The sequence below is a fragment of the Diceros bicornis genome, chromosome 15 (assembly GCF_020826845.1).
Source record: "Diceros bicornis minor isolate mBicDic1 chromosome 15, mDicBic1.mat.cur, whole genome shotgun sequence".
Classification (NCBI taxonomy): domain Eukaryota; kingdom Metazoa; phylum Chordata; class Mammalia; order Perissodactyla; family Rhinocerotidae; genus Diceros; species Diceros bicornis.
In genome coordinates, this window is record NC_080754.1 from 11,459,790 (window position 1) to 11,476,557 (window position 16,768).

The window sequence follows — 16,768 nt, forward strand, 5'->3', positions numbered from 1 at the left end:
TATTTTTTAAACTTCAAAGTAAATAAATGTTCTGAAAAGCAGCTGCTTCCAAAACAAACCAATATTATCATTGTAAGCATCCATCATCGATAGGAGGAACCATTTTCTTAGACACCATTTTCAATGTTCATGAAACACTTAGGCAGACACTTTCAAGTTTAGTCAACGAGCAGACAGTATCTCTTTACAAATTCTCTGAATTAGCAGTCACGGGCTTCAGATGTATTGTTGCAGTCAGGAAGATGGGCCAGCAGGTGCCCTTCCAAGGAAGGACATCGTGCTCAGCTGCAGAGCATGTGGCCAGCAGACAGCCTCCTGCTGTCAGCTCCCTCAGGCTCTGTCTCACCCAGAGAGCCACATCACCCTCCCTGGGGTACGTCCTTCCCAGGCACTGAGCCCAGCAGGCCACACTTGCTCCAGAGCTCCTCAAGAGGTCGGCCAAGGCTTTGACAGGCCTCCACCACAGGCAGACCTCTCCCTTGGCCCAATCCTTCTCCCCTTCCTTTCCCAGGTGTCTACTTCTAATAAACATCTTGCACCCCAAAGTCTCTCAGTGTCCACTCCCAGAGAACACAAATCTGCAACATATGTCTTTTTCATTTGCATTCTCTCTTGCTCCATTTACCACAAATCTCAGAAAAATGCCTGTGTATACCCATCTTCTTCAATTATCATGATACTAAGAGTACACTTCTCAGCGTCTAGACTTCACTCTATTTAATGAAAGAAAGGAATATAAGTAGATCTCTCCCTGCATTATCCCACATGGTACACAGAAGAGGAATCAATTATTGTTGAGAAGTTCTTTTCTCTATGAAGATTAAACCATACCTTGCCTATAAAATTATAAAACAGCACTCTTTCATGCATGCATTCATTCGATATTATTCAATATTGAGCACCCCTACACACAAGGCACAAGTGAAAAAAGCTCTTGCTCTAGAGGAGTTTGCATTCTAGTGGTTGAGACAGACATTAAACAAATCATAAATTAATACAACGCCAGGGTCTGCGAAGAAAAATAAAGCAGGGTAAAAGGATAGAGGATGACTGGAGAAGTATCTATTGTTTTGAAACCACAGGTAGAGAGGGATTGCTATAACCCATACACTGTTGGGCTAGCACAGCCACATGTATATTTAGTACATCCATTTCCTAGATGGTTTATATCATTCTTGTTCTAGTGAAGAATTCATCACATTCCACTTCACTAAAATAGTATTTCTTCTGCATTATGAGTCCACCTGCTGCATGAAACATAAAATCTTAAATCTCTGTCACTAACCTATACAGCAATTCTGTCTTGGGGAGAGAGCAGTCTGAGACATTATAAACTACAGTCAGATACAGCTGTCTCAGGCAGGTGGTTTTCGTGGGCAATATCATAAATTTGCTGGATTTTTTAAAATATGAAAGGGTTTTCCGCCTCTTTAGTACTTCATGGCTGACCATCCACAAACACCTGGTGTTCAGACTTCTTCCCCTTGTGAAAATGCAACCATACACAGTCTTAGCTCAAAAGGGTATACGTTATATAATCCTTGTCCAAAAGATCTATATAAAGGCATAGGTTGGGGGAAAACTCTTCCTTATATAGCTTAATTGAGGTGAAAAATGGAAATCAGGACCAACAGGGACTTAGAGTAGTGGTAGAAGCAAATGAAATTTCTTTGCTCCTTCCCAATACTCAAACTCCTTTGTCCAGAGGGAATCCCAGGTGGCCTTTACAGGCCTCTGTTCATCACACCATCAGTATGAGAATGAATAACACAAATGACAGTTTCTTTCTGAGAATAACTGTGTATGCATCTCTACTTTTGTTTTTTTTCTCATACTTTAGGAGAACTTTGTCATCATCATCTTTAACACATACAAGAACACCAAGCACCAGGGTCCTTGCTTAAGGAAGGAATCAAACCATACCTGTCCTGTTGAACTCTTATAGTGAGGTAAGGGAAAAGAGCAACAGACTTGAGAGTTTGGAGAAACTGAGTACAAATTCAGCTACTCTTAATTTATTAGCTTTTTAAAAGATTAAACTGGCCCAAGATTATCAATTTCAGTTTTTGTAGCTGTAAAATGGAGATAACACCTACCCAAATACTTCACAAGGTCAGTAAAGGACGTGTTTTAAAGTACTCTGAAAACTACAAAGCGATCTGCAAATGTATTGTGACAATCAGAGTTTATTTGTTTGGATTTAAATGCTAACATATTATTCTGATATAATTTCAATTGAGCAATAAAAAATACATTCATTCATTTAAGAAGTATTTATTCAGTATCTTCTGTGTTACACTCTGGGGAATATAACAAATGATAGTTATCCGTGTTATTAAGGAGCTTATACAAACCAGGTTTGAGGGGGAACGTGGGGAGAAGATGTGGCTTTGGTTTTTGCCAACACTTACTGAGCACCTTCTATGTGTCAGACATTGTTATCAATGCTTTACGCATAGTAACTCTTTTAATCTTTAAAAATCCTATGAAAACGGTAATATTTTTATCCTCATTTTACAGATGAGGAAGATAAGACACAAGAAGTTTGGAAACCTGCCCAAAGTCAGACACCTAGTAAGTATTAAAAGTATTAAAGTCAACTCACACACTCAGGCAAGTTAGCTACAACGGTATATCATGTTATATTATACTGCAAGTTGGGTAGAAATCATTAATAACAATAACTAACGCTGACTAACAATACTAAGGCAGTAAATGATAAATGAAGAGATCATCCTGGCGTGGGGTGGCCAAGGAAGTCTTCATGATACGAACCCAAAACTAGATCCACACTTGTGTGTAGAATTTAGACAAAAATATTAAATAAATGACAAGTAAGAATATTATATTCAGTATGTCCTTTTTTAGTATGCAAGAGGCATCACTTTATTGAAATATAATATACACATAGGAAAATACAAAAATCCCATATGTACTTTTGAAATACCTCATTGAGTAGGTTCTCTTTTACAGACTGGATTTATTTCCTAATTAAAACAGAGCAAAAACTGACAAACCAATGTCTGACTACCTATTCATATACCAGTCTTAATATAATCCATTTTATTTCAAAGAATTAACATTTAAGTATTTTCCTGTAATTAAGACCATTCAATACTTGCCCATTATAATGGAAAATAATTTGAAATCAAATAATATATGTCTTTTCATAATAAAAATTGACATAAGGCAAATAAATTACTTGGAGTTTACTGTGTTGATGTTCCATGGTATAGACAGGAGGCTGCCCTACTTGCCCCTCTGTATTTTTATATTTGCTATAATTATAACATTTTATATATGGAAAAAAAATTTTGAGAGCTACTTTTCAAATGACACATAAAACAAAGGCCAACAATGGTTTCTACTTGTTTCGATCTCCAGCAGAACACGTGTAATGACTGCTTGTTGGTCCTGTGTGTATCCCAAGTAACTTACCAAGCGATAGGTCTGGGCCTTTAAAACATTGAGATCAATAAAGTTTTCTTCATTGTCTGTCTCCTCCTCCTTAGGAAAATAAAAGAGTTTTAAAAGTTAATAATTATAAAAAGTTATAATTTAAAAGGTGTATTTCCAGCTTTCACATACATAATATATTAAGCTCGATATAAAGACTAATGCAGGAAAGGGTATTTAAAAGCCTAGTAGCGTGCATAAAGTAGGGCATGGTGTTATTAGCAGCTCATTTGTGTTTTCGAGGTTTTGATGGTGCCATTTAAAATAGAGCCTTTTTCACAGGTACTGAAGAAAGAAAAAAAGAAGACAAAAGGGCACCATTGCTGTAGAACTAGGGATAAATAAACATAAGAACAGAACACGAAACGGTCCCAAGCAGCATATAAATAGACAGTGGAAGGAGTTAATGGAAATTTTGAGTAACATGACAAATAGACAAAAATGAGAGGTTGACAGACACAGAATATTCTTACCTGCTCCAGGGACCAATCACATTAATGCATATTTTTGACATTTCATGTCTTATACGTGCAAGGTTAATAAGTTAATAACTCACCAGTACACCTTGGCCCGTGGCCCCTAAGTCTATTTAAAGATATTAAAATATTAAGTCTATTTAAAGATATGAAATATATATATTTAAGATATTAACCTTGTATCTTAGATATTAACTATCTAAAAGGATAGTTCAGGTAGATGCCAAGCTAGTCTTGATCCCTGGGCCAACTGGTGTGGGGGGTGGGGTCAGAAGTGACCTTTTGAAAGGCAATCTCTTCCCCTATATACAGTAAATATGGATTCTGAGCAGGTTCTATGAGCACCGAGGAAAAAACACGAGCTCCCCTTTCTCTTCAAATCTTTGTGGTGACAAGTGACAAAGTAGGTGAAACAAATTTAGCAATATCCCAAGCTTAAGGACATGGTAATAAAGCCAAAGGAGCTTGGTCCTCAAGTCTTGTAAAGAAAAAAACAAGTTAGTGTCATTTGGTGGACACTTTCACGTGTAGAGCCGTACAAAAGCTGCAGTGGTAGATTTCAAAAATAATCCTTTTTTCAAGAATTTAAAAGTATCTAAGACAGTGGTTCTCAAAATGTGGTTCTGAGACCAGCAGCATCAGCATCACCCAAGAGCTTGCCAGAATGCAAATACTCAGGTTCCTTCCCAGATGTACTCAGGAACTCTGGGGTGAGGCCACTAAGGTAAGATTAACTATGCTAAGCTTTGGGGAACAGGAAAGATTTTAGTAAAATATGAAACAATACACATGGAGATTCCACACGTTCAAGTGACATTTTTTGGGGGGGAGGCAGTGGCATATAGAGGTGTAGACAAAACTGATCTGTTTACATCTTAAATCTTAAGCACACATGCAGATGCACACCTTTGAAAAGCAGCTCAGTCTATTCTGTGTTTGCACTGATGACAGTCTACTTAACAACCAGAGTAAAGGACTGAAATGCCAATGACTCAGTGCCCCTGGGAGAAGAGACAGGTTTACAATGCCCTTACCATAACCTAATCAGTACTGTTTACATAGGCCATCAATAAATACTTGTTGAATTGTACTGGATTGAACACTAACAGGTAAAAAGCTTTAACAGTAGGTACTAGAAAAAGTATTTTAAGTTATTAAATATTATTAAGAGAGCATTCAAAAGGAATTCAAATATAAACAGACTTAGACAAAATAGTTTTAAATTAAGAGGATGCTAATCGCAGTAATTTAGGAGGCATTCAATAATTTCCTACCATTTCTTTGCCTAATATGCACCCTCTTAATATACTGTTTGTTGTGACCAATACTTCTTTTTCTTTCCTTTTTTTTTTTTTTACAATTATCAGTGTGTCCTATCTTGATTTGGCCAGTCTAAAACTGAAGGTTTCCAGTTTCTAGATGACTACAGCAGAACTTTTCTCTATCAGAAATGATGTTCACCATCCTTGAGTTACTGTACAAACTCTGGCAACAAAGTGAAGTAATATCCCACCATTCAAAGGCTTTTTGGCATTGATTCAGTTCTCTCTAGCAAGAGGAAGGGGACAGGGAAGAGAGGACTCTTTACAATAATATGATGACACTAAGGAAGAGAGGAGAGAAAAAAATTCAAGAGACACAACGTAAGGGAACTAACAGCCTTAGAGGCAACCCTTCGAGGAAGGCCTTCAGTTTGGTCTTATGACAGCAGAAGGTCTTTACCTCACAGTCGGGAAGAAATGTGCAGAGGCTGCTTTCTAGTTTGTTTCTCAAATTTACATACCTAATAATGCTGCCTTGAACTTTAAAGGATTCTCAGGAAAAAATTAGCTATAATTTCTAAAAGTTACATGGCAATGTGCTGACATGATTTTGTGGTCAAATATTTAATAAACAGGTACAATGCACCAGGTACTGCACAATAAACTGGAAATACAAAATAAAGGGCAACACTGGTTTCTGCCCTCATAGAGTTTTCTTTCTGACTAGTAGGTTTTTGCACTTTTTTTCCTGACTGGCAGTTTCAAGTCATATGTCTTTGAAGCTAAATGCTGATGCACTAGGACCAGGTGTCTGTTGATAATCTATTAACTAATAAACAGTTACTAAGAAGACAAGATGAGCAAAATAACTGAGGAAAATAAATGAGGTGAACAATTGGGAAGATGTGAGGATTTAAAATTTTCTGAGCCTGAATGGAAAGACCTATCCCACAAAGAATAAAGTCTAAACTCTTTAAAATGCCCAAAATGATCCGGACCTGGTCTATCTTCCCAGTTGACCTTAAGCCACCCTCCCTGTCCCTCAGGAGATCTGGCCACAGTGGTTCTTCTCTCAGTTCCTTGATCACGCTGAGCCCCTTCCCCCTCAGAGCTTTCTTACATGCAGTACCACCAGGGTCTTGCCCAGCGTCTGTCACATAACAGGTGCTCAATAAACACTTGCAGGATGAATGAATATATTTCTATCTTAACTTTTAAAATTTATCACATTAAAAATATCTTTTAAATTGATTAGTTTTACAATGGTCTTCTTCCTTCTGTAAATAGCAGAGTCTATTTTTATATATACACTTTAAAATATTTATACTGCTGAGAAAATACATGCTAAAAACTTTGAAGATACAAAGAAGCATAGAAAAGAAAAATCATCCATAATCCTTCTATCCATATATAACTAATGTTAACATATTGAAATTTTTCTTTTTTCCATATTTTACATAGTTGAGTTTATGCTATAGTATAAGTTATCATCCTCCTGTCACTAACATTTCCTTGTAAACAATTTTTTTTTTTGAGGAAGATTAGCCCTGAGCTAACATCCGATGCCAATCCTCCTCTTTTTGCTGAGGAAGATTGGCCCTGGGCTAACATCCGTGCCCTCTACTTCATATGGGACGCTGCCACAGCATGGCTTGATAAGTGGTGAGTAGGTCCACAACCGGGATCCAAACCTGGAAACCCCCGGCCGACAAAGCAGAACACTCGAACTTACCCGCTACAACACCTGGCCAGCCCTGTAAACAATTTTTAATGGCTACATAATATTCTACTATTTGGATATAGTCCAATTTATTTAATGGTTATTTGCAGGATTTGTTATAAAACAACGCAGTGGTTAATATCTTTGTAGCATATAATAGCTTAATAAATTACTTTAAGCTGAAATACAGAATATACTTATTGTCTATTGATTTTAAAAATCACCTGAAGAATTGGTTTATGACAGTAAAATACACTATGACATTTTTTTTCCCTCAACATTTCAATTTCAGATCATATGTATACCTAAAACACCAAGGTCAATCCATCTCCGGTTCTGAGAAAGAGCTCTATGTCTCTACCATTTTACTAGTCTAAGCAGTTATAGAGAATTGATCATTTAGCTTCACACTATGGATAGGATGTTATGAATGGGAAAAGGGCCAGATGCTGCCAAACAATTTAAATAATGTTGGTATTTATAAGTATTTTTTAAAGTTCCTGCAAGAAAGTACTCATCTAATTTTAGAAGCATAAAGAAGTTTCTGAGAAATGAATGGTGTTCTTATGAAATAGAATGTATTAATCCTAAACTTTACTGTTCTGTTCTAAATTCTTTTTTATGGCCTATTTAAGATCATGGATGGTTGTTAATAAAATGTTTACTCATATAACTAGTGGCCTACTACTTCCTGTCTACAGTTTAACAACCTCTCCTAAAATTCAGACCTCAACTATTAGAGAACATGAGCATTAACTTAACCAAAAGTCTAAACAACTGATACTGGTACTCTATTTAAAAGCTTTTCTTCTCTAGATACAATAAAATACATCCCAGAGAATGGAAGTCTGGGGGAACTAAGAGAAGGGAAAGGCATCCAAAGATGAAAATGAACAGAAAGTTCAGCAACATACATACCACAAATTCTTCGTCCACTTTATTTAACGTTAATTCTGCATCATCTTCTGGAACAGTTTCTTCTTCTAATTCTTCCACTGGGTATGTTGGTCTAAAATAATAAGGCTTAATATGAGATGAGCATTAAAAACAAAACAAAACACTGTAGCTGGACAAAAAGGTATAATGTGAATATTAAGGATCCTCTCTACATCGGATCTTGTCCTTTTTCACCCCCTCCTTCCAAAATCACTGTTAAATGTTTCACATACTCTTCCTGAAATTTTCTGTGTAAAGAAGCAAAAACATTTATCTCCAAACTTAAAAAATAAGTACACAAATGGGATGATACCATGCATATTGTTGTCCAACGCACTTTCTTCACTTACTAATATACCACATTTAAGTACATATACATCTTCCTCTCTTTCTTTATATACCTGCACTGTATTCCATTGAACAGCAGTACCATAATTAAACTGGCAACCTATTGCTGAACATTGAGATTGTTTCTAGTTTTTTTTACTAGACAATATTGCAAAGATCATCCCTGTACATTTATCATTATGTATATCATTTAGAATAAATCTGTACAAGTAGAATGGCTGGGTCGACAACTTTGTACATTTTATTGTTCTGCTAGATATTGCCAAAGCCAACTTCCAAAACGTTACCCTAATTTACACTCCCAACAAGAGTGACTCCATTTCCATACATTCACCAAAATGGTATAAAAACTTGAATATTTGCCAATCATCTAAGTGAAAAAAATCTCTTTCTTGTTTTAATCGCATTTCTTTCTCATGAGAGTGGTTGAACACCTTTTCATGTTTTAATTGGTTGTGTTTTTCAGTGAAATGCCTATTTATGCCTTTTGCCCTTTGATTTTTTGTATATTAAGAAAATTAACCACTTTGCCTAACCTGTGTTCAAAATATTTTGCTTAGTTTATTACCTATAATCTTGGCTATTCAAGACTGTTACAATTCTTATTACATAGACTTGGCAACATTTTCTTGCACAGACCCTAGTGTTAACACACATATACCAGGCTTTCCCTCACACCACATGTCCCACACCCCTCTGGTCTTTTAGTACTCCTGTAGTTTCATTTTGCATATTTATATCTTTGGTCAACCTGAAGTTTATTTTGATATAGGTAATAAGAAGGGCTCTAGCTTTATTCTTATTTCCAAAATCTAATTAGTGGTCCTAACACTTAGTATTGAACAATCATTTCTCCATCAAGATTAATAACATGTATTTCCCATATTAAAAATACTGAAAAGTATTTGAGTTTATTCTGCAAACTTATTTTAAAAATCCATACCTCAGACAGGTTAACAAAATACAAAAATCAACCTTTAATATTAAAGAAGGAAAGTACTGTGAACCAAATCAATCTTCTTAAAGAATAAATTTCCTAATTTTCATTAATTAGAATTAGATAATACCTCAAAAACTGCTCTAGGATTTGTTTTGGTATATTTAAAAGTATATAAAATAATCATCTATAAATAGGTAACATCTATGTAATTTATATATTACATAGCTGATATATTCTCTAATGCCTATTGCTTTTCAATGTTTTTTCCCCTTTTCTTCCCCATGTCAGTCCTTATAAATTATCCAAGTCACAACACATGGCCAAGAATAACATATGCCCAGAAACAAAGGGAGTAAAAAACCAAATAGTGGTTGAAATACTAATAGCTTCTATTAGCTATTAATAACTGAATTTAGAATACATTGGGCAACAGATTTAATAATTTTAAAAAGTGTCAAATGGAGCAGCACATCTCATAACTTATCTTAGAATCTAGTAAAGAAGTATTAGTAATGTTTGGGTTGAAGCAATGAAACTGCCTTTTTTTAGGTCAAAAATAGATGAATATCAGTAATTTCATACGGTTCAATTTAAGTCAAGTAAATTTTTAAAAGTACTTATTAACAGGGAGTAGATTATTTACCTGAGAGAATATAATTAAATATACATTAAAATACTAACAGGGAACAATATGTGCACCTTTCTAAAGAAGTTAGTTCTAAATCAAAAATCACTGCTTATATTTTATCTGAATAATACCTTCTACAATCTCTGACCTATCAATAATCCCAATCTTCAAAGGACCAAATTTATATATTTTCTAATTATAACCTACATAAATGGACGGTTTCTGAGTATTTTATTCCTTCATCTATGTGGTCAACATTGATTGAGCATCTGTGATATACCAAGCACTATGCTAACTGCCATAGAGTACATATGAAGATGTCATCACCTCTAGCAAAAAAGCCAGATCTGTAAACAAATGATTTTAATACCATGGGATAAAAACAATAATAGAAATATAAATGAAGCACTGTCAGGTCAGAGACAGGAGCAATGAACAATGTCTAAGAGAGTGTCAGGTGGCTTCTTCAGTATTGTTGCCCAGTCCCTATAAGCAAAAGAGAAAATCCTATTTAAAGTACTATATTAATTTCCATTTTTTCCTTAAATCTGCAGCTATCAGTAACCCCCATGTGTATATGCTTGTGTGTGTAAACAAACACATGCAAATAGATTTTTTTTAAATGTCCTAAATTGACAAAGATATATAGTTACAGTTAAACCTTTAAGAATTACATATTTGAACCAGGAAGGGGTACAATGATATCTAACACATTACTTCAGAAATGATTTTGAAGAACCAGATATTCCAATTTTGCTTAAGCTGACCTTCTTTTAATCACCTGTGGCATTTTCAGTTTAGACTAGTCAAGAGGAGATACTTATCAGTTCAATTAAACAGCTCTGAACTCTTAGAGGAAAAAGCCATGCACATACAAGTACTATTACGAGGTTAGGTAATTTTTACCTTTTCCAGGTGAAACCAATATATTTTAACGCTTCTTCAGCTAAACAGTCAAGAACATAGCACACATGCTCTCCATAACCTGACTTTAATTTTGAAGGAGGAAAATCTGCAGTTCTCCCCTGAAATACAAGAGATGAACAGGATATTATGTTATTTATATTCCAAATGTCAAAACATTTTAAGCAAAGTACTGCTGAATAAATGTATCACTTCTCTATTTTTCAAATATGATTTAAAATAACTGTAATTACATTGCTTCTTAGAAATCCATCTCTTTAGTCTTTTTTTAATCCATTGATACATTAACAAAAGGAAAATAAAGACGTTTTATTGTCAAAAGTATCAAATTAAAAGGCAATAACCTCATTCAGCAGAACAAATCATTGATCTTGTTAGAGTGAAAAATCAGTAACAAATGACTAGCTTGGTATCATACAGTTAAACAACCATGTGAAGGACAGAGTGACTCACTTGTCAAAAATTAATACCGTGTGCCAAAAATTCTTCCTGCCTGTTCCAGGAAAAGTCAAAAATGAAAAGTACAACTTCTACCATGCTCTATTAAATCACAGTTCCCTTTCAAATACAATATGTTTCAGCCTCCTAGTTTTTTATCACTTTTTAGAAGGAGAGCTAAGCACCCATGAATTTATCTCTGAGACATATCAAGATTAAGAAAATTATTATTACTGTGGGTTATAAAGAGTGTATCCCGAACATTATGTTCGGCATTAATGTTATAAATAATATCAACCATTCTGCAACAGTTTTACTTGAAAATAAATCCAGGTAGAATTTTATATATGTGTGTGTGTATATATATATTTAATTATATATAATAAATTATATATTTTTTCAAAGTGGATTTATCTAAAAGGCTAGAATTTATGTTGTTGAATTACCAATATTAAAATTCATAACTTGAGAACATGCAGAAAGAAGACAGCTCTTTACACTTACAAATGATCGAAGCTCAGATAATACATTAGATATTGTTGCATTAGGGTCATCATACTCTTGAGGCTGCTCAAAGGGACGTCCTGCTTTGTTAATCAGCCAAGCAGCAAGAGTGCAAAACATGTAGAACTGTTCACCAGGGTTGGTAGGCAATGCAAAATAGTGTCTATTTCAAAACAAGGGGGAAGGGAAGAATATGAAGGAATATGAAATACTGCAAATAAGCCTATAGTAATTAAAAAACCTAAGTCCAAAACCGCCAAAGGACTTTTTTTTCCCCAAATGGCCTTAAAATCAAGACACTGATAATTCACTCTTTTAAATTTCTAGTAATCCACAGTACTCAAAGTTCTTAATCAACAGGATTAGGGCAATTACTACTATACACAAAATATTAGGTCAAAGACCTTACACCCGGAAAATGCAGGGCATGTAAAAAAACAGAGCATGTAGAACTTTTGCCAAAATCATTTACATGTCAGGAATAATTAATGAGATTACCTCCTGAAAATGGTAATTTGGAATTAAGAGAGTCTCAGAGTTTAAAAAAAGACCTGAAATGATTATTCATCACACATTTTTACACTTTTACAATGTCATTAGAGTATTTACTTACTGTTTCTAACCTATAATATACAGTTGTTCTCAACTAGCTGCATATTTGAATCATCCGAGGAGCTCGTAAAACTATTGCTACTGGGGCAAACATTGCTTCTTCCCTCATGGATTAAATCAGAACTTCTGGGAGTGAAGCCCCACTATGGGTACATTTCAAAAGCTTCCTAGATGGTTCTAAGGTACAGCCAGGATTAAGAACCACTGAGTATCACCATCCCCAGTCTAACAAACATTTGTTGACTTTTGTTAAATCCCCTAGCCTACTAAAAACAGGCCTATGAGGATCACTATGATTTATACCTAAACATGTTAGGAATAAAACTTGATAGCAACAACACTCAAGTAAGTTTGGTCAAAGATCTTATTTTGCCTTTTTATGTGTAGCTATAACTATTGTTTATAATATATTTATAGTTGTTACAAGTATTTTTCGTAAGAATCAGCAGTCTACTCCTTCATGTTTCTCAAACTTTTTCCTGCAGGATAAGTGTAAATATTTGAAAGATAACAGAAAGCTGGGAAGAAAAAAAGGCCAGGAAGTCCTTCCAGACATATGCTCACAACCCTTTCAAAGGACCCCCCGCTAACAACTCATCTTTTCCTTACTGGCTGATAACAACTCCAGGACAGAGGCATGGATACTGAAAGATACTGTAGAGCTAGGACTGTAGTTCTTAAACCTTAGCATGCATCAGATTCACCTGGAAGGCTTGTTAAAACACAGACTTCCAGCCTTAGAATTTCTGATACAGTAGACCTGGGAAAGGGTCTGTGGGATTGCATTTCTAACAAGTTCCCAGGTGATGCTGATGCTGTTGGTGCGGTGACCAAACTTGGAGAACCGTTGGCGAACATCTTGCAGAACTCCTGAGGAAATAGTACAGAGGTGTATCAATAGACCCTTAAGGACATTTTCTTTTAGTTTGAAAAATATACTTGGGAAAAAAATGCATTTTTATTAACAGAAAATGTTGGTTGTTCACATTATCCAGATTAATTCATTTAAGTAAAAACTCCCAATCCTATAATTTCTATCAGGGATCAAACAACACTACTTTTTCTTCCAACTTTTCTCCTATTATGGACTGACTTAGCCATGTGGACAGTTTACATGAAGCCTATATATCTTACAATTCAAGTTACTGGAAGAGAGCAAGAAATGAGATCAAAGGTGTCATGGGAAATTATTTGAGCCATTAAGAGAGAGTACTATAGATTTCCTAATCTAAATAGTCTCTTACACAATAAAATAAATGTTAAGTATTAATGTGAAGGAAAAGCTATAAAACTTATCTGGCTATTGCTACACTACATTGATTGGAGGAGAAAATGCTAGCAGTCTCTTACTCTCAGCAATTAATGGCACTGCCTTCAGGATATGAGGGACTTTTCCCCACCAGAACAAGGGCAGAACTTCAGGTTCTAGGATAAAGAAACAATTTCAATATTTGTCCCTTCATTTGTCTTTTCCAATGAGTTTCTGAGAGTATTGTTACTGCAAAGGCAGAAGTCTTGCAAAGCATAGCAAAGCGTCAACAAGTTTACTAACTGTATGTAAAGCGCTCAGGGAGGTCCTAGGTACCCAGGGTTGCCACTCCACGACAAGTCCTCTCAGGAGAAAACGAAAACTAGAGATAATCTAAAAGATAGTGGCATTACCTCCGGGGATGAGATTATGGGTGATTTTAGTATTTTTCTACACATTTTCTTGTGTTTTTCCGAGTTTTCTACAATAGGTACTTTTATAATCAGGACAAACACAGTGTGTGTTCGCAGAGGTGCGTGTGTGCTTTAAAGACTAGGTAAGCTGTCTTCCAGCCCTTTCCTCCGTTCCAGAACTTGTTCACTCCCTACAACATACCAAGTCTAAACTCCGTGAGCTCCACGGCCCTCCGTCGCCCAGTTTGGGGTGCAGTGCCCTTTCCTGGCTAGGAAGGCGGAGGCAAGCGCTTGCTAACCCGCTGGCGTTCCCCAGAGGCCGGAGCAGGGCATGTCCCCAGCGCCCGGCCGCCACCCAGGCGCGGGGGGACGAGGGCACCCACCTGGACGGGGGCTTCAGGTTGCTCTTCCGGAGGAGCTCCTCCTCATAGCGGAGCAGCTTCAGCTTCTCCACCAGGTCCTCCATCACCACGAACATGTGGTAGGCCGCGCCGGGGCCCCGCTCCACGACCACCTCCCCCGCCCCTTCGCCGCGGGACCGGGACACCCCATCCTCCAAACCCGACGGCGGGACCACCGCCGCGGCGGCCGCCATCGCACAACAGACAGAAAGAGCCCGGCCTGGGCCGCGGCCCTCAGACCTCCGCGGCCTCCGCCGCCCGCGCCCCAGCAGCCCGGACCGCCGCCACCGGTTACCAGGCGACCGCCGGGCAACCCGTCACCAAGGAAACTAGACTCCGCCTCCTCCCCGCCCCCGTCTCTTCTAAATTCCTTCCAACCAGGGCGGGCTTCCTGCATGACGTCACGTCGGGCCCCGCCCCTTCCCCTGCCTGCGAGGAGGAGGAGGTGGCCGGGAGGCGGCGGCGCGCCGCGTCGGCCTCGGCTGCTGGGCGGGGGAGGGGCGGCGGGCGTTTCCGCTGGGCTGGGCCCCGGGCCCCTCCCCGGCGTGAGGCGGCCGGGGCGTGGGGTTACCCCGGGCGGCTGAGCGGGCAGCTGAGGCAGCTGGTCGCAGTTAGAAAGATGAGGGGGAGAGGGAGACGCGCGGTGTCGATGGCTGTGCTAGCCCACTCATACCTCTCTCTCTTCTCAAAACTGCAAGTTTTCACAGTTGCAAAGATAGTCGAAATCGTAGGTTTCCCTTTCCCTCAGGAACTTTCCAATGAGAGGCTTTTTTTCCTTGAACGTAGGCTGTCAGTAGGGAATGCTGTGTTTGATTTAACAGTATCTTGTTCGGCTTGAAGTATTGTAATGCCCGCTGTTACTCCAGCGCTGGGAGAGGGCTTGTCGGTTGGGGGCGGGGGAAGAAAGGCAGAGGATGAGCAAAAACGAGGCATCGGGAAGGCTTTGTTCCACTTCAGAAACAGGATCCTGATGCTGAACACATCCCGATGCTTAATCTGTTTTAAGCCCAATACATGCAGTATAAAGTTTTGGGGTGTCTTGTTAAAATCAACAAAATAGAGGAGATAATCTTGAAAGGAATTTCCTTATAGCTCTAAGTGTGATAAGGACAGTGTTACTACTGTCCCCTGTAGCTGCTGACCTAGAAAATGCAAGAAAGGGGACAGAAGTGACCACAGCTTTACAGTTCTCAAAAAAGGCTTGTGTATAAAGCACTGTTCCCAACAGCTACATATAAAACGAGGTAAGTGGTTGTAGGGACACTAGCCTATGTGCCCTTTAAACCCTGTGTCCTTGAGGCTCCTTGGCTGGGCTAGGCGCCAGCACTCATGACGCTAACAGTCCTGGGCTTGGCCACCCCACCTGTTTTTTCCTGGAAGTGTTAGCACAGAGACCCTCAGTCTGAAGGAACACGGAGGCCCTCCAGGGCGGGGTGCTCTGGGGCTTGGAATGCAGATCATACAGGGACAGTCCCCCTTGGCAAGCACGCAGCCTTTGTTCCTCTGTCTCCTTAAGCAAGCTTCTCTCAGGGTGGGGGAGCGGGTGCACATTTCCCCCCCAGGCGGCCGGCACTGGACCTTTCCTGTAAGTAACTCCCCACTAAACCCATATGTCTCGTTCGCTGTCTCCGGGTCTTTTCTTCGCTTTCTCTGCAACGTATCCCTCACGCAGCTGGGCGTGTGGTGGAACAGTGGTGATGCTGGAGGTTTCCTGGGAGAAGAAAATGCATGGCAAGAGGTTGAACATGTGTTTGTGTTTATAATGTGAATGTTGAGGGATCCCTGATCTCTTCTATTTGCTACTAGAGAATATAGAAGAGTTACATTTTTTGACATAACCGAAGTTTGAAATTTATCTGTAATCTTTTTGTTTTCGTTAGAAAAATGGGCGGAAGATCACTTTTCATTTTAATATCAGTCTGGACCTAACTGGTTCCTGATACTAATAAAAGTATCAAAGTGAAGGATCAGAAAGGCAAATGCTTTTTTCTGTTTACCAAAGAAAGGAAATACGTAAAATAACTGATTTATGTCGAAAGTAACCTAAAGGGGAAGGCCACTGAAAATTGCTTTTTAAATCAATAACATTGTTTGCCTACATTGTTTGTCATTAACCAGCTGCTTTTAATAAGGATGCGTGGGAAAACTGGATTTGACTCTACCCCACTGCCAAATTGGTTGTCGTCTTTGCCTCTTTAGAGCAGTGTTTATCTCCCATATATCCCCACCACCACCATCACGTGTGTGGGTGAGGGATGTGTGGTACATCTGTATAACTCTCAGAGTACAAGATAGATGTATAGCTTTTTAGGATTACAAAAAAAGAACTCAGATACATGCTTTGGGGTGCTTGGTTAATCAACAAGCAACCTGTGGCTTTTTAAATGACTCCCCAAAAGGTGTCAAACTTTATTGTTAAGTTGGTTACACCCAGGGAGATAAAGGCTTCTCAAGGCATGCT

At 38.2% G+C, this 16,768-nt stretch overlaps 1 protein-coding gene across 1 annotated transcript in view; it reads right to left on the minus strand.

Moving 5' to 3' along the window:
* IFT57 (intraflagellar transport 57) overlaps window positions 1-14,581 on the minus strand; it is a 53,132-nt gene extending 38,551 nt beyond the window's left edge. The window contains exons 1-5 of the mRNA XM_058555746.1: window positions 14,290-14,581; window positions 11,633-11,795; window positions 10,673-10,791; window positions 7,833-7,923; window positions 3,439-3,507 (exon numbers count right to left, since the gene is read on the minus strand). Of these exons, the coding sequence (XP_058411729.1) occupies window positions 3,439-3,507; window positions 7,833-7,923; window positions 10,673-10,791; window positions 11,633-11,795; window positions 14,290-14,501 (654 nt within the window). The 5' untranslated portion in view covers window positions 14,502-14,581. The remainder of the gene's footprint in view (window positions 1-3,438; window positions 3,508-7,832; window positions 7,924-10,672; window positions 10,792-11,632; window positions 11,796-14,289) is intronic.
* Window positions 14,582-16,768: the final 2,187 nt, after the last annotated feature.